At 33.6% G+C, this 22,512-nt stretch overlaps 1 protein-coding gene across 23 annotated transcripts in view; it reads left to right on the forward strand.

Moving 5' to 3' along the window:
• The window catches only part of BAZ2B (bromodomain adjacent to zinc finger domain 2B), a 341,329-nt gene that overhangs the window by 238,010 nt on the left and 80,807 nt on the right, over positions 1-22,512 (forward strand). For 17 of the 23 annotated variants that reach the window (XM_074215885.1, XM_074215897.1, XM_074215888.1 and 14 more), the window contains 3 exons: positions 183-291; positions 566-667; positions 14,733-14,943. In XM_074215885.1, coding sequence (XP_074071986.1) covers positions 183-291; positions 566-667; positions 14,733-14,943 — 422 coding nt within the window. The remainder of the gene's footprint in view (positions 1-182; positions 292-565; positions 668-14,732; positions 14,944-22,512) is intronic. The other 6 variants (XM_074215895.1, XM_074215898.1, XM_074215904.1 and 3 more) reach the window with 1 other exon arrangement.

The following is a 22,512-nucleotide window of genomic DNA, read 5'->3' on the forward strand; positions in this document are numbered from 1 at the left end:
ACTATCCCTTAGCTTCAGGAAGCTGAGAGGTTGAAAGGTTTTTAGTTGCTAGAACTATGAAAATTGAGAGAAGTTAAATTAACATTTCTAAATTAAATATCATATTAAGATTTACTTAATTAAAATATTAAAATATTATTTCAAATAAGGTTTTTAATAGCCTATATTTCTGTTATATATAGCTGGCAAAGGGAGACAAGAATAAGGAACTTTGGAGGGCGCCTACAAGGAGAAGTAGCATATTATGCTCCATGTGGAAAGAAACTTAGACAGTATCCTGAAGTAATAAAGGTATGTACTTTTCTTGAAATAGCTAGTAAATTCAGTATCTATTAAGCATGCTTACAATAAAATAATGTGTACTCATTCCTCAAATAAAGTTCCTTGATACAAAATTATCCTCTCATGTGAGTCTAATCTACCTTAACCTATTTCTAAATTGACCACTTATAACTGCATATCCCCTTGATAGAATATCCAAAACATGACTCCTGAGAATAGCTGTACATCAAAGCTGAGTTGTAATTATTAAAACCTGAATTGGAAAAATATGTGATTTTTTCAGTATCTCAGCAGAAATGGAATAATGGATATCTCAAGGGACAATTTCAGCTTCAGTGCAAAAATAAGAGTGGGTGACTTCTATGAAGCCAGAGATGGACCGCAGGTATCCACTTTTTAAAAAAGTAAAGTCTTTGATCCACGGAGTAGTAGCAATCTAGTTGAAGTGATTTTTCACTACACCCTGGAACTTACCTCTTGTTAGATAATTCATAAAATTATACTTTATGCTGAACTTAAGGACTCAAACTACTTTCTTATGTAACAAGGAGCTTTGAGATTGAATTTTCTTTAAAAAATTGAACTTTACTCCTCTGGGTATTTTGTGAGATTTTTTTCCATCATGATTAAGAAATTTTTGTAAGTATAATTTGTGTGTTGATAAAATGTCTTGTTTTCTGGGTGATATGAAAACATTTAAGATTTAAAGTAGAAAATAAAGAATATTTGATTCATAATAATTGAAGAATTTATTAACTTAATCAGGGTAACTGCTTCAAAAAAATGAAGATAATTCTTAAAAGACAACAATGGAAGAATGTTACCTGCAATGCTATGTGACTTCTTCACAAATTTGAGTTTCATTTCCTTTTTTCTTTGTTTCTTAAACTCATTGGGTAAGTTTCAAGTCAAGATTCATTTGACTAGAGGCATTCTGAGATTATTTAGTTTACATTAAAATCAGTATTGTCACTGGAGCAAGTGACCACATCTGTTTAATCACTCAATGTGTATTAATTGAATGTGTACAATCTTTCTATGCTGTAAACTATCCTTATCACCATCATTTTTGTTCTTCTAGTTTAATATTTTTGTTTACCTATTTTTCCATGTAATTTTCCCTTTAGTAATTGATATATATTTTGCTGTATTACTTCTTTTTAACTTCCTTCATTTCCATGGAAAAAAAGTCTTCTATAGGAGTCAGGAGACTTGGGAGCTAGGTTTTGTTCTCTTATTAGCTAAGTGTATCTTAAGCAAGTCATTTCATCTCCTTTCCCCACAAATTCTTCATCTGCAAAATAAGGTTAATAATGCAATTTTATATTATTATTACTATAATTTTAGTGTTATAAAAATGAATATCAAGTTAAAAGTGAGAGTTATTATTTAAAAAGGATTAAAAATGCTTCACAATGCATGGTGTGTTTATCAGGATCCTACAACAACTTGGATTGACATATGCCCACTTTATGATAAGGAATTGCTTTTTACTTCAGCCCTTTCTTTTGGATGTAGATGTACCATTTCCTAGGAAATTGGAAATATGAGACCTGAAGGAGACAGTACCTCAGGGACGGAAACACTAAGTCCTGTGGTTCAGTCCACAAAAGGAAGTCCAAACAGGAGGCCACATGGGTACCACATATAAATAATAGGATAGAGATTGCTTGGCTCCTGTTGCTAAGTTGTACATGCCCTATTGGTACCTTTTTTGCCGAGATTCTGATTTTGTCTTTGCAGTACATTGAAATTACACCTACTCATAAGAATATAACAGCATTATTTGCTTCCCTTAATTAGAAGAAAACAAATTGTACCATTGTTCCAATATACCATTCCAAGCACAGGTCTTGAAATCATATGATTTTCACATTTGTTAGCTGTGTGATCCTGGATAACTTAATCTTAAAGAACCACTCCCAGAAGATGAACAGTATTCTTAGGATATACTAGCAATCTTTTCAGGGCTAATTTCTCTTTTGTAAGAGAGATGGTATTCTGGAAAATTGCATTAGTCTTAGAATCAGAATTTATGTTATTACTTACTAATTGTATGAGTGTGTGCAAATAATCTTTGGATCTTTGGGGGAAAGTTTTACACAGGGTTGTAGAGAAATCACTTTGTACACCTCTATATAAGGTATATCACTGTGAGTCATTACTGAGTGGCCACCTCAGGTAAAGAGTCAACCTGCTTTCTCGAGCTGAAGAACAGTGAAAGCCACCAAGAGAAGTGGTCTATATCCCATCTCCTTATCATGTAGTTTTTATCACGTTTTTGTTTTGCTTTGTAGGGGTGGGGTATTGTTGGGAGGAAGAAGGACATGATGATGATGATGATGATGATGTGTGAAATTGTCCATGGAAAGACATCTACCATGAATTCAATGGGATTTGGCAGCCTTCCAGCTGTTCTGCCCTCTTTCAGTAATCTCTAACTTCCATTCCATTGTTTTACCAGGATTAGACAAAAGCAATGTATCAGAAAGTAGAGCTAAAGGAATCGATCATATAAAGACTTTCCTTAAATGCTCTATGAGCAAATTGTTAATGACACAACTTACTTTTCTCAATTATTTTCTATATGGATCTTCTTTAAAAAATACTACTTAGAGATGGAGCCAAGATGGTGGAGTATAGGCCAGAACCAGACTGAACTCCCAACCTTATTCTCCAAACAAATTTTGGAGCAGAAGATCCAACTAAAGGTAAAAGGGAGACATTTTTCCCAGCTTAAGACAAATTAGGAGGTCTTCAGGGAAGATCTGTATCCTTGGGGAGGGCACAGGCCTAGAGTGTAGTAGAAGCATCAGCAGTAGGCCTGTGGGAGGTACTTGCAACAGCAAGCACAGTAATAATGCAGTTTTAAGAGCTCTCATCCCAAAGATGGTAAGGGGTTAGATAACTGGGAGGAAAGAGATTGCCGGCACTGGGCAGGTAGGTTGGTACTGAATGGCACATCTAGTGTCCTAAAAGCAAGAGAGTCACATTTTAAAGTGGAAAGGTGTACATGTTAATATTGGTCCCAAAGGAGCAGGGGCTCTAGTCAAAGTTCTTGGGTGGAGAGAAGCACTTGTGGATTCAGGAAAACAGAGAACCTGATTACAGCTCCCAGTAACAAGAGTAGTACTAGTACTTGTGAGTACAAGAGGAGAGGGGGGCCCTTCCTAGTTAGAGACCAGAGTGAAGACTAGGACAGCAGTGATCATATGTTGGCAGCATCTAAAATAGCTTTAAAAACTGCAGCAGACCCTTAGCTTGGAATAATGCCTTCCCATCCCAGGTGAGCTCAACCCAACTTTAGCATAAAAATCAAAGTGAAGAATTAGGATGGGGAAATATGCTAACAACAACAAAAAAAAGAATTGGAGCATAAAAAGCTGATAAACAGGGAAGATTAAGACACAAATTTAGAAGAAGATGCCAATGTGAAAACAGCTATCAAAAAAAAAAAGCTTCAAAATGCTAATTTTACCAAGGCCAGCAAGAATTTCTGAAAGAGTTGAAGAGATAAGAGTGGTAAAGGAAAATTGGGAAAAGAAATGAGAATGATGGAAGAAAATTATGAAAAGATAATTAACAGTTTGATAAAAGAGGTACAAAAAATACTGAAGAAAATAACATGTTAAAAAACAGAATTGGCCTAATGGGGGGGGGGGGGGCTAAAAATACACTGAAGCAAAAAACTCTTTAAAAAGCATAATTGACTGGCAAATTGATTTCTAGGGGGGTGGGGGGTGGAAGTAAGATAAGGGGGAAATATTGTAAAACTCAAAATAAAATCTTTATAATTCAAAAAAAAGCATAATTGACCAAATGGACAAATTGCTACAAAAGTTTACTGAAGAAAATAGTTCCTTAAAATTAATATTGGAAAAGTAGAAGCTAATTACTCCATGAAACTTCAAAAAAAACCAAAAAGTGAGAAAATAGAAGAAAATGTGAAATATATTATTAAGAAAGTAAATAAAATGGGGAGAGATAATTTTTAGAATTATTGAATTGATGAGCAGACTGATCTCAGAAAAACCTGGAAGGATTTGCATGAGTTGATGCAAAGTGAAGTGAAGCAAAATCAGCTTGTGCACAGAAACAGTAATACTTGGTTAGCTGTGAATGATTTAGATCTTAGCAATACGATGATCCATGACAATTCTGAAGGACCTAGGATGAGAAATGCTGACTGAAAAATGTTTTTCAAACCACCCAGCAAAACGGAGTATAATCCTTCAGAGGGAAATAAATATTTAATGAAATAAAGGATCTCAAAGACTTCTTTATAAAAATAAGAAAGCTGAATAGAAAATTTGACATTCAAATGGAAGACGCAAAAGAAGCATAAAAAGGTAATCATGAAAGAGTAATCATTAGAGACTCAATAAAGTTAAACTGTTTACATTTCTATGTGGGGAGAGGATAGATGTAACTCCTAAGAACTTGATCATCATCAGTGTAATTAAAAGGAATCTTCAGAGAGATTATGACTATAAGTATTTATACAGAATTGATCCCCACTAAAAATGAAGGGGTGAAAAAGAGTGATATACTGGTAGAAGAGGGAAGGAAGGGAGATTTGGAATGGGGAAATTTTTCTCATATAAAAGCAGATTTATATTGAAATGGAAAATGGAGAGGGGAAACAAGCAATTCTTGACCCCACCCCACCCTCTCATTCAGATTTAGTTCAGAAAGGGAAGAATATATAGAAATCGACTTTCTCTAATGGGGAAATTGGAAATGAAGAGGATAGGTGATGTGGTGGAGGGGGAGATGAGAGAAGAGTAGGTGTATTAAGGGAGGCAGTTGATCAGAAGCCAAATAGATTTTTTGAAAAGGGGATAGGATAAAAAGAAGATAAACACAAGAAATTGGATGGAGGGAAATATACAGTAATTTTAATGTCTATGATAGAAGCTAACCCATAATGATACAGTTAAAATTATCTATTGTGCTTCAGTTAAAGAAAGTTAGGGTCAGCAGTCATGATCTCAGACAAAGCAAAAACAAAAAGACTTAATTTTTAAAAATATTTTATTTTTTATAATTACAATAACAATTTTAATTTGTTTTATACAATTTTTGAATTCCAAATACCCATCCTTTCACTCATTTATTGAGAAGGCAAGCACTTTGATAAATATTATACATATGCAGTCATGCAAAACATTTTCATATAAATCACGACCAAACGGGAAAAAAAAGTTAAAAACGTAAACTATGCTTTGAGCTGTATTCAGATTCCATCAGTTTTTTCTCTGGAGGTAGATAGCATTTTTCATCCTAGGTCTTTAAGAATTTTCTTGAATTTTTTTGCTGAGAATAGCTAAGTCATTCACAGTTGATCATTGTACAGTATTGCTGTCACTGTATATAATGTTCTTCTGGTTCTGCTCATTTTATTTTGTATCTCTTCAGGTTATTCTGGAAACATCCTGTTCTTATAGCACAAGAGTATTTCATTATAATCATAAACCACACCTTATTCATTCACCAATTAATAGGCTTCCCTTCAATTTCTAATTCTTTGCCACTACAAAGAGAGCTGCTATAAATATTTTTATCCATATTGGTCATTTGGCCTTTTTTTTTATCTTTTTTGGGATATAGAACTAGTTAGTGGTATTGTTGGGTCAAAGGGTACATATAGTTTATAGCCCTTTGGCCATAGATCCAAAGGGCTTTCCAGAACGGTTGAATCAAAGGTCTATTTAAAAGAGATCATCAGGGAATCTACATATGCTAAAAGGCATTACACACACACACACACACACACATATATATATATATAAATTTTACATTGTTTCTCTGATAAAAGTCTCATTTTTCAAATATAATAGGGAATAAGTTAAATTTATAAAAAAAGAGCTTTTCCCCAATTGGTCAGTGGTTAAAGGACATGATCAAGTAGTTTTCAGAAGGAATCAAAGATTAAATCATATAAAAATGCTCTAAAATCACTTTTGTTTAGAGAAATGTGCTCGAATTTTTTAACTACAGATAGTAATAAACCATTCATAATCTGTGTCATCACCTCCATCTCACTAAGTGCTTTGCATACCTTTAAAGTTCAAGACATGGTATCCCATGAGTCTTAGTGCAGTTATGTTTTAATAGCTTTCAACCACACTGATATTTTGGGGACACCCTGTATGAAGGCATGTGTGCATGTGTGTATAGATGAATGCATGTATGTATGCATGACAGTTAGATGTCATGGTGGAAATAATACCAGACTCAGAAATCAGAAAAACCTGAATTAGCTGGCCTCAGATGATAGCTGTGTGACCCTGCAAAAGTTGTTTAACCTCCTACTGCCAGTTTTCTCATCTTTAAAATGGGGATAATGATAGGAGCTGTCTCACAGAATATGAGAGAATATATGAGAAGTGTTTCAAAAACCTTAAAATGCCATGGAGTTATTTTTCTTAGTCTTCAAATCCCTTCACAACAGAGAATCTCTTAAGTTGGTAGAGAACTCAGAGGCCATCTCAAGCACCAGACTGTGAATTCCCACTTTATAACATCTCCAAGTCACCAGTTGATTTCTACTTGTTACCCATCGACTCTTAATAAGGAGTCACTGTGTTTTAAAAACACACCCCTCCCCTACCATCATCCCATTAGATTATAACATAAATCTGAGGCATCCCTTCACACCTATCAGAAATGGCAAATGTTGGTAGGGATGAAGGAAAAACATACTAATGAGCTGTTGGTAGAGTGGTATACTGGTCCAATCACTTGAGACCAATCTGGAATTATCGTCAAAGGGCTATAAAACTGTGCATACCACAACTGCTAAGTCTTATACTAAAGAAATCAAAAAAGGGGAAAGAACTTATATGAACAAAAATATGGTAGCATTTTTGTAGTCTTTTTTCAATAATTAAAAATCAAGGGTATGCTCATCAACTGGGGAATTCCTGAAATAGTGTGGTGTATGATTTTGATGGAGAATACTGTTGTGCTCTAAGAAATGATGAGTGGGCAGTTAGATGGCACAGTGGATAGAGCCCCAGCTGTGGAGTTAGGAGGACTCAAATCCAGCCTCAGACACTTAATACTTAGTTATGCGTCCTTGAGTAAGTTACTTAATGGCATTGCCTTACAAAAAGCAAAAAATAAAATAAAAAAAGATGGATGGGGTAGTTTCAGAAAAAAAAAAATATGGGAAGATCATATAAACTGACACAAAGTGAAGTGAGAACCAGGATATTATTGTACACAGTAATAGTAATGTTGCAATGTTTAACTGTGAAAGACTTGGCTACTCTTATTAATGCAATGATCCAAGACAATTCCAAAGGATTCATAATGACAAAATGCTCTCAATCTCCAGTGAGAGAACTGATGAACTCTGAGTGTAAATTGAAGTATAATTTTTTTTACTTTGTTTTCCTTTTTTTGTGCTGTGGCTCATATGGAAATGTTTTTCATGATTTCACATGCATATTTGATATAATAGTATTTGCCTCATTGGAGGAGAAGAAGGAGGGAGGGAGGGATAGAATCTTGAACTCAAAATTTTAAAATAAAAAGAATGTCACAAATAAATGAATAGGATATTTGAGAATCCTACTTATATTTACCCTACTTTAAACTGAAGCTCTCAGAATTTACAGTATTACAGAACATCATTCCATTTTTGTCCTCATGAAGTATCAGATTTATGAAAGCATTCAGGGATTTAAAATTGGGCATATTATTCTCAGAAGACATATAATTTTACTTTAAGGCAAGTTATCCTGCCATGGCTGAGGGACCACTATATTCCACCCCAGATGTGGCTCACTAGTGCCTCCCACTTTCATTTACTGTCATTTTTTCTTTTCCCCTTGAGTACCCCTTTAGAAACCATAATGCTTTTTTCTCCACCCTCCTCTTTAGGTATTTAAAAAGAGATTATTACAGAAATGGACAAATAGGTGGCAGAATAGATAAGAGTACAGGGATTGGATCAGAAAAACCTGAGTTCAAATATGACCCTAAGCACTAGCTTTGTGATCCTGGGCAAGTCACTTAACCCTATTTGCCTCACTTTCATCACCTGTAAAATGAGACAGAGAAGGAAATGGCAAACCACACTTGTAACTTTTCCAAGAAAAATCCCAAATTGGGTCGAAAAGAGTCAGACACAACTGAAAATGATTGAACGATAACAGAGAGAGTGGATGATGAACTGATCCTGTAGTCAGGGAAATGGGTTCAAATCCTTTCTCTGACTCATAATGGTATATCATGTAACTTCAAGTATTTGAAGCAGTTCCCTAAAACTGATTTCCTAACTGGCATTGGTAAAGATCCCTTTGTCACTGGGAGTTCCCTATAGCAATGAAATCACAGGTTCAGGTTCTATTATAGGGAGAAAGAAGTAACTGAATAAAATAAAGTTACAGTAATTAATTCATACTTTTAGTCTTCTTTCTTTTTAGAAGAAACTCCACTTTTAACTTTGCCCTATAGGCAAGTCTATAATGTTAATCTCACTTCTAAGACTTGGGTCAACAAATTTGGTAGGACAAAGCTAACAGTAGGTATCTATAATTCTAAACTCTGAATATAGAAACCTAGTAGTCTTCCTACTTCTCAAATAAATTTTCAGATTTACCAAGAGTTTGGAGTTTTCTTCATTACCCAGTTATTCCCTACCAATGATATTTTGGAAAACAATGTTTTATCTTACATGGAAAAAGGCCCTCCCTTGCTGACATCTCCAAAAATTCTCTTGGAGGTTCAAGTTATCTGCCCTGTATTTTTGGAAGTCTTGTTAATATATCCCCTTGAAAACTCCCCTGCATACTTTATTCTTCTGTTAAGCAGTCTTCTACGTCCTAATTGGTCTGAAGTCATACAAGATAGTGGCCTTATTTTAAATTGGATTTTGATCTTATGATCCTAGATCAGAATCCCTTTTACTTACTTTTGGTGCAGCCTCTACTCCTTTTCCAGCTCTGTAACTCCTAGTACAATAATTCTTCTAATTGTTTTCACTTCCAATTTGAAAATACTACCCTCTGGTGTTCCTCCAACCAGGATTCTTTTATCAGTCTCCCTAGTCCTAATTGCTAAGTGATAATTCTGTAAGAAAAGATAAATTCTGGGCTCAGTAATGCAAAGTGATTTCCTATCTGAGCTTTAAGCTTTAGGTTTATATCTGAGGCACAACCTCTGAGAAGAGGTTGGATTATTCTCATATTGACAAAAATCAAAGAAAACAGAACACATTATTAGCAGAGGTTTTCTGTTAAGAACTTTTACATATATTATCACATTTCATCCTATCAATCCAGTGAGATAGGTGATACTGTTATTCCTATTTTACAGAGGATGAAACTAAAGCTTAAATAAAATTTAAATACCTTTCAGGGTTACATAACTAGTGTCTTGACGCTTTGAACTCATGTTTTCCTGACTCTAGACCCAGTGAGCTCTTTTACTGCATCACCTTGCTGCCCATAAAGTGAGCAAAACTGAGTATATATAGAAAAGGAATAGTATATTATAGTTTCTAGTTTAAATGTGCTTGACCAACCTTTTTATTAGCTGCCTAATAATGTCACTTGTATACTTTACCCCGTTCTGTTATTAGGAGCATATCACATAAATTATGAAAATACTTCATTTCTTAACTACTGGTTCAGATTATTAGAATCTTTACATGAATTACTTTAGAATTTTGGAAGATTTTTTTTTCCTTAAGAGAAAAACTAATTGTTATTATAACGATTTCAAATACTTTTTGGTAAGTGTACTTTATTGTACCAATATAATATTGGTAATAAATATCTTGAACTAAATGTTCTTCAATACTTTTATGACTTTCCAGACTCATCCTGTCCTGTTGCCCACACCCACCATTCACAATCCTGAAAGATAAGAAATGTTTCAATTTTATGTCTTCTACATTTATATCCTCAAAATTTAACACAATATATGGCACTTAACAAATGCATATTTTGAGTATTTGAAATAGAGCAACTATTTATTCACTCTCAGTCTCACTAATTTTTTTATTATGCAACAGATTGTGAATTCCATGGCTGTTATTTAAAATAAGTGTCTCCAGTATTTGGAAAGGTGATGTTTGTATTACAGTAATTGAACCCTGCATTATTGTGGCCAAGAAAGTCCTGTATTACTATGATTTATGTATATATATAACATCTTATTTGAGGAGATTCTTTAAAGTTTCATTTTGCTCTCTGGAGTCAAGGTGTTCCTTGAACCATGTCACATAAAGATTTCATGGAAGTAAGAAAGTAGATATATATGAGTTCTTGGTAATAAATTTTAAACATTTCTATAGAGTCCCAAAAGTCTTAGTACAGGTTACACTTACTTGAAGCTAAACTGTACAACTCATTAATATTTGCAAAACAAAAACTAAACCAAACCTGTGAGGTAAGTAAAACCAAAGAGAGGTCAAGTTTAAAGCTATTGACATTGAGTCAATTTTTTGAGAGTAATTGTTATCCATAATTTTATCTCATCATTTGGTACAGTTTCATTGAATTCAGAACTAAAAAAGACCTTAAAAGTCCATTATTTTTTTTATTTTATGGGTAAGGTAACTGAGATCAGAGTTGAAACGATCTCCCCCCAAAAGGATCACAAGGTCAAATTCAACTGAAATAATTGAACAACAAATTATGCAAGTAGTTAAATTGAACCCTGGTCTTCTGACTTAAGATCCAGTGTTCCTTTCCTATAGTTGAGTATCTTATTTTCTTTCAGATAGACATGCTTCAAATCAAGACTCTTGGTGTTGTCTTCTGTCACCTTTCATATTTTAGTCTTCATATAAGCCATCTCTACTTCTTCATGTGGTATATTAGATACCAAGATGAGAAAATTTATAGATTTTTCTATTTTCTTCAGTAGTTAAAAATTTATTATAGAAATACTGGCATATGTCATCTATATATGTTATCTTCCTTACTAGTTTAATTTGTAGAGTTGTAATGATTTTATTTACATCACATGGAAAATTTTCTATAAATTTCTTATAGATGAACATGAACTACTTGTCCCTATAGTGTAAGGCAGTACTATTCTGAATCTTCAGTGATACTCTTGCAGTGACTTATACATAAGTTTATAGTCTAAAATGGTGTTGTCTTTGGCTGTTATGTCTACTTGGCAATGAAGCCGTTTGTTCTCTGAAGCAGTTTCTGGATGTCTTTGTTCTCCTTATTTTGGCAGTTATTTTACATAATTTAAACTTCTGTTAGAAATAATGTTAGTACATGACCTTTAATCTGATTTCCATTCTTCAAAGTCAGTAATTAACAATGAAACCCTAGTTCTGGTCCCCCAGAACCTTTCTCTTAGTGACTTAGCAAAAATCTAACTGATGTCCCTGCTTTTAAATTGCTACCCTTTCCAATCCATCTTCTACATAGCTATCAGATTTTATTAAGGACAAAAATGGCTATGTCAAACCCTTTATTCATTAAATTCCAGAACCTTCCTACAACCTTCCTAAAATACAAACTCCTCTATTTGACTTTCAAAATCTTCACAACTTGACCCCAAACTACCTTTAGCATGCACAATTAATTTCATTATGCATTATTTCAAGGCAGATAAGTGGCGAAGTGGATAGAATATTGGACTTGAATTTAAGAAGACCTGAGTTCAAGTCCAGTCATAGACATTTATTAGCTGTGTAACCCTTAACTCTGCCTTCAGATCTTCATCTGTAAATGAGCTGGAGAATGAACCTCCCACCCCCAAAGGATCACAGAATCAAACTTGCAAAATTTTTCTGTCCACTATAATGTCTTTTTTGTTAAATTGAATCTAATTCATACCGTGTCAGAACGAGAAAACTTAGACATTAAAAGTAAAAATAAAAGAGTTGAAGAATGTATTGTTTCTGATTCCCATCCTTTCACTCCTGCCATTTAAACTCTTATTGGAAGTACTGTGGTAGATGGAGAAAAAAATGCAAATTTGCGGTCAGAGAACCTAGATTCATGTTCAAAATCTTCCATTTACCATCTTATGACCTTAGGCAGGTCCCTATACCTCTGTAGTCCTAAATTTCCTTATCTTAAGGTAAGAGAATTCAAATAGATGAATCACTTCTGTCTTTAATTGATGATCAACTGACCAAATATCCTGTGAAACAATAATAGCCCTCCTTACATTTAACTACAGATTTAGAGCAAGAATGACAATATTGACAATGGTTTACTTCTTATAATTTGTCAGCTTTTTGGTCACTGAGTAAAGCTCATATTGAGAATGTCAATATGGGCGGCTAGGTGGCACAGTGGATAGAGCATCTGCCCTGGAGTCAGGAATACCTGACCAAATCCGGCCTCAAAAACTTAATAATTTCCTAGCTATGTGGCCACTTAACCCATTGCCTTGCAAAAACAAATAAAAAGACTATCCTATAGTGAATGCCTATGTTTTTCTGATCTAATATGTGAAATAATAATTTATTTTTCTTTTCAAAATGGAAATCTTAGATTAATTTCTTGTATGTATTGGAAAAAATAGAAATGTTTTAGTTCAATAGCATTTTTACATCTATGAGATAAAAAAATTTGAATTTATTAATAACTATCTAGTTTGCTCTCTTTCTCCTCCCCCCCTTCTTTCTTCTTTTTGAGAATTAGGGCTTGGGTTTTTTGCATTCCATTTATGTTTTTAGTCAGAAGATACTGTGTATAATATAGAGTATTGAATTTTTAAGTGCTGAGGGTGAAATTTTAAATTGAACAACTTCATAATTTGGTTGAAAAATTGTTTGTGTCTATGTTCTATGTTCAGTTTTTGCCATCAGCAGGTTTTTTTCTATTGGTTTGCTATCTGGGTAAAATATAACTTTGTATAAAATTGTATCTCTAAAAAAGGAAGTGGCTTCCAATTGCCCCTTTATAACTTGGCCTAAAATTGATTTTATTATTAATAAAGTAGTTTTAAAGTGGAATGTAGATTGGTTTACAGTCTATTTTATTGGGCTCCTTCTTCTACTCCAAGCACCACAAATGTCACTTTTATATTTTTCAATTTATGTGATGCATGCTGCCTTGGTACCTAAGTGCATGATACAAAAATGAAAACCTAAACTAATCAAAAGCTTCCTATGCTGGAGAGCATAAAACTGTTGTGATAGCTTACCTCTCAGTGCTTTATGGCTTCGAAATGCCTTTGGTGCAACAACTGTTCATATTGACTTTACTTTAAGTTTAGGTAAAGAATTAATTTCATTTTGTTTTCTGAAATTGAAAATTAACAAAAAGAATCAGGATAGAGATTCTTAATATGTAGGCATAACTAGATTAATTGGTGATTTGCTTTACACAGTCCTCAGCCTAGCAGAATTTTTTATGGGTTTTCATCAGTATATAATAGTTCACTCTGGACTCCCACTATCTGCCATTTCTAATCCACTTATTTTAAAAAAAATCCTTATATTAAGAAAGAGAGAGACTTACCTATAATTAGCATAAAGAAATTAAACAACTACCCATATCTAATTAATCAAGAGGGAGACCATCAAGTTATCCCAGATTTGAAATAGAGTATCAGTAGTGATCTATATTCAAAGGTTTATAGAAAATTTGAAAGGTTACAACTTTTTCAGTTTTTTTCAGTGATGCCTTGCAGTCAGTTAAGTATAATTTAAGAACATAAGATTGCTTTTTAATTCAGATTTGCTGAAATAAATTAATGTCCCTTGAAGGCTTTATATTATATCAACAAAGGAATTAGTCCTTTCAAAAAAAAGTGATCATCTTAGGCTTATAAGTTCAGGAAAAAAATAAGTAGAATAATAGAAAGTTCTTTTGAAATTATCACCTCTCCTTTATCTGAACACTCTATTTTTTCAGGTTTTGTCCTTGTTTTATGCTTCTCTGAGAAGAGAAAAAGGGATGAGAAAAATAATTCACATTCCTTTGATATTTAAATAAGCTATTGAGATAATTCATTTTTATTGAAGCTTTCAAGGTGTGAGAAAATGAATGGGTTTGGTTTTCTCAATATTTTAATTCCTAAACTACAATGTTCCTGAATCACTCTTCTTTAACTTTCAGTTGAATTGGTAAATTAAAATCTTCCTATTCACTATGATCCTTAAACATACTGATGTGTTTGAACAGCCAGTGATGCTGAATCTGGGACAGTAATCACATTGTTGACAAACTGCTACAAATCAATTCAATCATAAGTTATCTTCATGTTATTTGGAGAATTTATTTAAATAATATGTGTAGACAGACTCCAAAAGCAGAAATAATTATGTATGATCTGAAATATAAATTGTATAAATTTCTTTCTAGTTGTGTTCATTTGAAAATTTCTATGAAATTATCCTAGCTCTGTCTACTAGATGAATTTTGTACATGTAGACATATTGCTATTTTTTGCCTAAATATATAGGTATTTTATGTTCATTTTGTTTATTATATATTTCTGTAAAATATTAAAAGGGAATGCAGTGGTGTCTTCTGAAGGAAGAGGAAGTCATCCCCCGAATCAGGGCAATGGAAGGTCGTAGAGGACGACCACCCAATCCAGATAGACAGCGTGCTAGAGAGGAATCCAGGATGAGACGACGCAAAGGTCGACCTCCAAATGTTGGCAGCAGTGAATTTCTTGATAATACAGATGCCAAACTCTTAAGGAAGCTGCAAGCCCAAGGTAAGAAATATAGTATGTATGACTGGAATTTTAATTTAGTGTGTGTGAAAAGTTATCTGCTTTTTGAAGGTAATTTTTTTATATCTTTACCTTAGGCATTTTGTATGTGTGTGAGTTAGACTTGGGAATGCTAGATATCTCCTTAGGGTGCTGCTTCTAGTTTAAGAGTGGAGAATATGGAAGAGAACAAACAATGGGAAAATAAGGATTACCTACTAGTAACTGGAGTTCTTTGATTGGGTAATCTCCCCTAAAGAGCCACTCTCACAAACACAACCTGCCTTGGGTGCTTAGATTGTGTCCCAGCCATATAATCCCAATTACAGAGTTGGGGGTCAAGCTGCTATGGCTTGTACAGGGAGGGAATCGACCAGCACTTGGCACATGCTACAAGGTTGGCACGTGCCAACCTTCTGGAAATTCTCATTTCAACAGCTCCCGATTCCTTGAGGTGGTACATGTGATAACTCCAATATGTATGGATCTGTGGAGTAAATTTTCAGTCAGAGAACTCCCATTACTGGTAAGTAACCCAGTCTTTTAGTCTGGATTCTTGTCTAGTCCTCTAAATTAGTTTTATTTGAGCTTTTACAGGTAGCTTTACAATCATAATTACTAGGCACATTTTTTTCATAATGTTCAAATAGCTGAACATCAGATTCAAGAAGTATTTTAAATGCATCAGTGGATAGTTTTCTGTGACTAGTGCCTTCTTATATAGATAAAATATCTCATAATAACATCGGATATAGTTATGATTCTAAATGATATATAATGGCTGTTATGAGAAAGGGAAAGTTTCCATGTCATTCCTGACATATAAAGTTAACAAATATTTTTGTTCAGGGATTTTAACACTCAACCATCAGAAACAATATCAAAGGTTTATAATTACGCATGTAAGTGTTCTCATGTGTACACCTATATGTACAATATATACCTATATACATATGTATATACATAATTAAGTGTTATATTTAAAATTTAAATAATCATGGGATTTAATTTATATTTAATAAGAATTCATGAAAAATAACCTTCCACACCCTAATGAAAATGTTGAGGGAGCCTTTAAAAAAACTCAGTGTACACTTTATAGCATTGATTACATCATTATATTCTAACCTACTGCACTAATATAGTAGTTTTATCACATTATTTGTACTTTGTTTTGAATTCTATTAAGAAGGACATATTTCTTAACAAAGGATTAGTACAATTAAAAGTTAATATTTTAGGAAGTATAAATGATGGCTAAGTGCAAACTCTAGTTTCCTGTCATGTAATTAGGCAACTGGCTATTATGAAGGATGTGTGAAAGGATGAATGGTGTGTGTTGATGGATTGTATAAACTATCTTATGAGAGCTTAATCTGTGCCATTGCTTGAATCATGTATGGACTTTACCATTTATGCTTAATATGCCTGTGTGATATTATTATTATTATTATATATTTAAATGATCCCTTTAAGTAATTCTTTAAATAGAAACAAAAAGTAATTACCATTAGAGTACAAGAATTTGTGTCACTTTGCCCTCCATTTGCACTCTTCATAATTCTTGTAAAATATTTTTGATGTTTGTTTAAAGCCTTTTTTGTGAGAATTAAATTTTAAGCCATACTTAACTACAAAACAAAATACTTTTTGTAAAACTTGTGCAGAGAAAATCTCCATGTCACAAATGCATTTTATGCCATTCAGAATCTGCACCTTCCCTCACAACTTAATGTACCATATTCTAGCCAAAAAAAACCCTTCCTGATCCCCTTAATTGTTAATAATCTGTCTCTCCTCAAACTGTCATATGATAGTTAAGTATGTATCTGATAATATATAACCTCCTTGAGATTAGGGATACAAATTCAGAAAATAAAATTATTATAGAAAGTGACTTTTTTCCTTTATCAGTTAGCATATTTAGCATGTAATGATTTTGAGATAAAATTCAAGGAATGCATGTGGTTCTGTGTTTTTAATGAACATCTTTCTCTGATGCTAACATATATTACCATACTTTTTCACACTTATCATTTATCAAATTGCTGACCCCATAAAACAGACGCAGAATAGTTCAACAAATGATTAATAAACACCTGGTTTTGTGCAAGGCATGGTGAATATAGTGATGAAAAACAGCTCAAGTAGCTTAAAGTCTTTTGTTAAATAAGATACATATATGGAGAATTATCAGGTAAGGTGCACTATGAATAGTAAAAGAAGGCATCTAGATGAAGCGTTATAAGAAAATTCAAGGAAAGAAAGCATTTGCAGCTGCAGAATTAGAAAACGGATCATTTATGAACTAAACCTTGAAGGAAGTTGAAAATTTTGAAAGGCAGAGATGAGCAAAGTCTGTCATTAATATTTACAATAGTGAAACATCAAAAACCTTTAGGTCAATAAGGAAGGTTACATTTGTAACATTTTAAAACATTTCTAAAGTTGCAACTGTGTCTTGGGCACTTGGGTCCTTGGGTTTCTTTTTTGAAATGGGGCATAAACGTAATTCACTTGTACCATTAACTCTAGCCTTCCCATGAACAAACAGTTTGCAATGTTTATTGTATGCCCTCTTGGGTATTTTTGCAAGGTTTAGGTAGCATCCAAAAAGTTAGCTACCCAATATTTGAGGTACTTTTGATGAAACTTCAGTCTCTTGATTTGGAAGTATGTTTTTATCCCTGTAGATTTTCTCTCTTTTTAAAAATTTATTTTTAATTTATTTTTAATTTTACAATTTTCCCCCAACTTCATTTCCTTACCCCACCCCCTACAGAATTGAATGTGTTGCGAGAAAAAGCATGTCCTTAAGGGAAAAAAATAAAAGAGCAAAATTACGTAAATACATAAGATAACTTTTTGAAAAATTAAAGGTAATGTCTTTGGTCTTTGTTTAAACTCCATAATTCTTTCTTTGGATATAGATGTATTTTCCGTCTCAGATACCCTAAAATTGTCTGATTATTGCTCAGATGAAATGAGTAGGTCGATTAAGGTTGACCATGTTGCTTTCAGGGTGTACAGAGTTCTTCTGGTTCTGCTCATCTCACTCAGCATCAGTTCATGCAAGTCTTTCCAGGCTTCTTTGGATTCCCATTCCTCCTGGTTTCTAATAGAAATAGTGTTCCATAATGTAGATATACACTAGAGTTTGTTCAGTCATTCCCCAGTTGATGGACATTCACTCGATTTCCAATTCTTTGCCACCACAAACAGAGCTGCTATGGATCTTTTTTGTACAAATGATATTTTTACCCTTTTTCATCATCTCTTTAGGAAAGAGACCCAGTAGTGGTATTGTTGGATCAAAGGGGATGCACATTTTTATTGACCTTTGGGCATAATTTCAAACTGCTCTCCAGAAGGGTTAGATCAGCTCGAAGCTCCATCAGTAATGTATTAGTGTCCCAGATTTCCCACATCCCTAGTTGGAAGGATTTTTTGAAGGATTGAAACTATGTTTTATATACTAGCTTTTTAGTGCAATAAAATTATATCCTCTTTTGCAATGTTAGTGTTGAGGAAGAAGAAATATAAACACCATCAATCCTAAAACAACTAGCTGTTTCACAGGGGTACAACTTTAGAAGACATTAGTCAAAATCTTCAAACAATCAAATCTATTTAATGTTTAAGCTATCAGTGCAAGCAGATGCTTGACATGATTAATTAGTGTAGTATAAGAGCATTGAAATTGTTTCTTAACTTCCAAATTTACCACATAGTAAAAATCCATGTCACTGTAATGTTCTGGGTTTCTAACATTCTAATAAAAATGGCAGGTAACATGTACAGTGTCTGGTTCAGAAAAACCTTTGGCCAAAATTTTGCTAGAAGAAAAATGAAATTCCATGATAGTTATTCACCTTTTTAGTTGAGGATAGTTAGAATGATTGTGATGTTGTCTTTGAATTCTTGTGATATTTATTCTATAATCTTTTGTCATAGAGAAGCCTTATGCTGATACCTAATCACTCCCTCCTATATGTGAAAAACCTTAACAGATAATGTTAGATTTAGAAACTTTAAATGAAAGTCTAGTATCTTAAAAACAGAGTTCCAAGTTTCCAGTTCAGGACATGTGGGCAATTTGGAGATAGCATATTGTAGATATGTATAGGAAGATTCCACCTGGAATAAAAATCTTCCTCATTTCCATCATTTATCACTCTTATTTTCCTTAAAGACTTGATCAAATGTCACTTCTTTCTTAATGTGTTTACTGTTTCTCCCAAGTTTTGAGAGCTCTCTCTTTTCTCAGGTTATTTTATATTTATTTATCTCTCTATATATGTTGTATCCTCAAAATAACATAAGCTTGATGCAGAAACTATTTTTGTTTATATTTTTAAAAGCCTATTCAACATCTGAGTTTTATATTTTTAAAATGCTTAACTAATATTCAATTAATGAATTAGAAAAACAAATTTACTATTTACTAAAATTGTTATTTTTCTTGTGCATAGTTGTAGTCAGATTAGTTGTGAGCACAGTTTTTCATGGTGTCTAATGCTCATAAACTGGTAGATATTAGCTTAAAGAATTAATCAGGGGTGGCTAGGTGGCGTAGTGGATAAAGCACCGGCCTTGGAGTCAGGAGTACCTGGGTTCAAATCTGGTCTCAGACACTTAATAATTACCTAGCTGTGTGGCCTTGGGCAAGCCACTTAACCTCATTTGCCATGCAAAAATCTAAAAAAAAAAAAAGAATTAATCATTTTACCATTTATATTCATATCTAAAAAGTTCTGTCAAATGGGAATGATGCTACAAAGTTATGTGACTATTTTTATCTTCCAAAAATATCTTTTATTTATTCTTGAGTTGTATTGCTTTCTAGACTTTAAAGTTTTTTTTTGAGTAATAGAGCTTCTAGTATCCATTTCAGTAACACAGAATTTGATAATTTCTTACTATGGCCTTTAGACTCTACTACAAGCAAAGTTTTAATTACATACCATATGTTTATCAATGATTTAATCGCTTTTTGGTGAGCTGAAAATGTTATAAATAATATGCTGGTGCTTTGCAAACTTTCTAGTCCAGAACTTCTAATAATTTTGACCTTCTATAAATCAACTGACATCACAGAAAAACCTAATAATGATCATTTTATTAGATGCTAAAGTGCAATGAATTTGTCTAAATAACTGTTCTTCTATCCAGTGATATTTTTGTTTGAAACATCATCAGTCATTATAACCATTATATTGATTAATGCACTGCTAACATACTCAAAACACCCCTTTATTTATATACATTTGATGATTGTTTGGACATGGCATACACAGTGTAGAAAATATACTGCTATAGACCCTATATATTGTCAGAGAAAAAGCAGATCCTAATCTATTCCAAAGATCGTATTCTTATAAAAGTCTTCATCTATTTTAGGGAGATGGTTGAATTCATTTTTTTTTATTTTCAAGAAAAAAATAACCTTTTCCTCATGAGCCTATCCACTAAGAAGATGGATTTAGTGAAATATTGGTTTCTGAGTGGCACTGACACCTTTCTCCTCCAAGGCATTCTCTATAACTTTTCTGCCATGGACCATTTAGATGTTTATAACATCATTTATGAGCTATACAAAATTATCAACTTAAAAATTCTAACCCTTTAAAGCTCCTATATTTATTGAATTTCTAATCTTGTCTATGGTTGTCTTGACAATGCTAGACCAAATGATCTCAGGGGCCTTATACAGCCCACAGATCAGTTTCCCTGCCCCTGCTCTATGATCTTTAGAGTGAAGATGCATGGGTAATATTGTGATACAGATTTTCTTACTTTTCTTTAGTCTTAAAGCCACCTCAGTCTTCCAGGTTCTATAGGTACCAATGCTGCCCCTGGGAATCATATACTTCTCAAACCATAATATTTTCTTGATCATCTATCAGCAGTAAAGATCTTTGAGGAATGTAAGGGCTTTTCAGAGATTTCTTGAGCAAAGACCAGTGAAACTTCATGGTGTTAGACTGAAAGACCAAGGTTGTTATGTTGGGATATCCCTATTTTCTAATTTTTGAGAGGGGGAGTAGCCAAAAAATGATGTTATTCATTATCTACGTTCTTGGGTCATAGTGATGATTCATCTCTTCTTTATTTGATCATGATGAAGTTCTAAATATCTTGGGAAAGGGTCCCCCTGCCTGGACAACCTCTGGTTGAGGTTGCATATCATCACAAACTTATATCAGGTTCCTACATGATCAGGAAATAAAAAAGAACAGGAACATAGTTATGATGAACGGTGCGTTTAAGAATCAGATTGGTCTTCTCCATACAGATAATTTAGCTAAGTAATTGATAAAGCAGTGATCAAACACATCTATCAACAAATAATAATTGTCTTTTGTCAGAGACAAGCTACGCTTTAAATCTGTAGAAATATAAACTTTCCCTAAAAGAATAGATGGGTAGTTCCATTGGTTGTGGGAAATCTGTCCTAGTTAAGGAATTGGACCATTTTCTTTGAGAATGACCATTATTAACTGACCTTGGGTAGGAATAGATCTCAAAAATAGAAAACAGAATTTCTTTGTCAAAGTACTTGATGAAAGGGAAAATGCAAAAACTAACAAACTCCCTGACCTGTCCACAGCACACAAGTCTGTGTATTGACTAATGTCATTCCAGGTTAACTAGAAGACTCTAGGTCAAAAGCCCCCTGGGAGACCAAATCATAGTGTTCAATAATCCACATCCAACCTTCCATGGAAAAATCTCTTCTGTACTTTATTGCAAAGGCATATAAAGGTGGGGGAAATGCATCAGACATGAATTTCTCCTCTAGGGAGTGAATGATTCCATTGCAGTGACTTGTGTGAATGAAGCATGTGTTTACAATGGCTTTCAGATGCTCCTTGATTACTTATAGCGAGGTCTGACTGACTGAAATTCTTTTATCACATACCTACAGTTTGGATATCCTCCCAAATGCTCAAAGTCAAAATTTTCATGATGGGGCATGGACCTGTAAATAAAATGACTTGAAGCAATGGCTCCCTAATCTATCACTGATACAGATTTGGGGTTACCCTCGAATTAGTAATCTGGTTGTACAATGGGTTACGGATTCCCTCCAGCTGATAGTACCAATTTTTTGAAAAGCCACCATTATTTCCATTATCTCCTTGGATGGTAGCTACTGTGTAGACAAAAACTTTCAGGATAAGAAAGCTCAGGGGCACAGTAGATCAGAGTCTAGATTAATTTAGGTTTTAGGAGTGAGGTAATGGTGTTGATATTAGAGGTCAAACCACAGAATTTGAAGCAACCTGTGATAAGTTCAACTATTATCTAAATCAGAACTCCCCTTCATTATGTTCTGGCAAAGAATCATCCGACTTTTGCTAGACTTCTTGTGAGGGAAAACTCACTCAGTCCATTCCACTTTTAGATTTATTAGGAATTTGTTGAGCTGAAAAGTCCTCTGTGCCTGGCATTCATCTTCAAACTCCCCACCCCTGCCTTCTGGTCTATCTGGTTACTTGTATGTCACTACTAAAATCTCACCTCATGCACAAAATCTTTCCCAATCCTCCTTAATACTAGTGCCTTCCC

The sequence above is a fragment of the Macrotis lagotis genome, chromosome 1 (genome assembly GCF_037893015.1).
Source record: "Macrotis lagotis isolate mMagLag1 chromosome 1, bilby.v1.9.chrom.fasta, whole genome shotgun sequence".
NCBI classification, from domain to species: domain Eukaryota; kingdom Metazoa; phylum Chordata; class Mammalia; order Peramelemorphia; family Peramelidae; genus Macrotis; species Macrotis lagotis.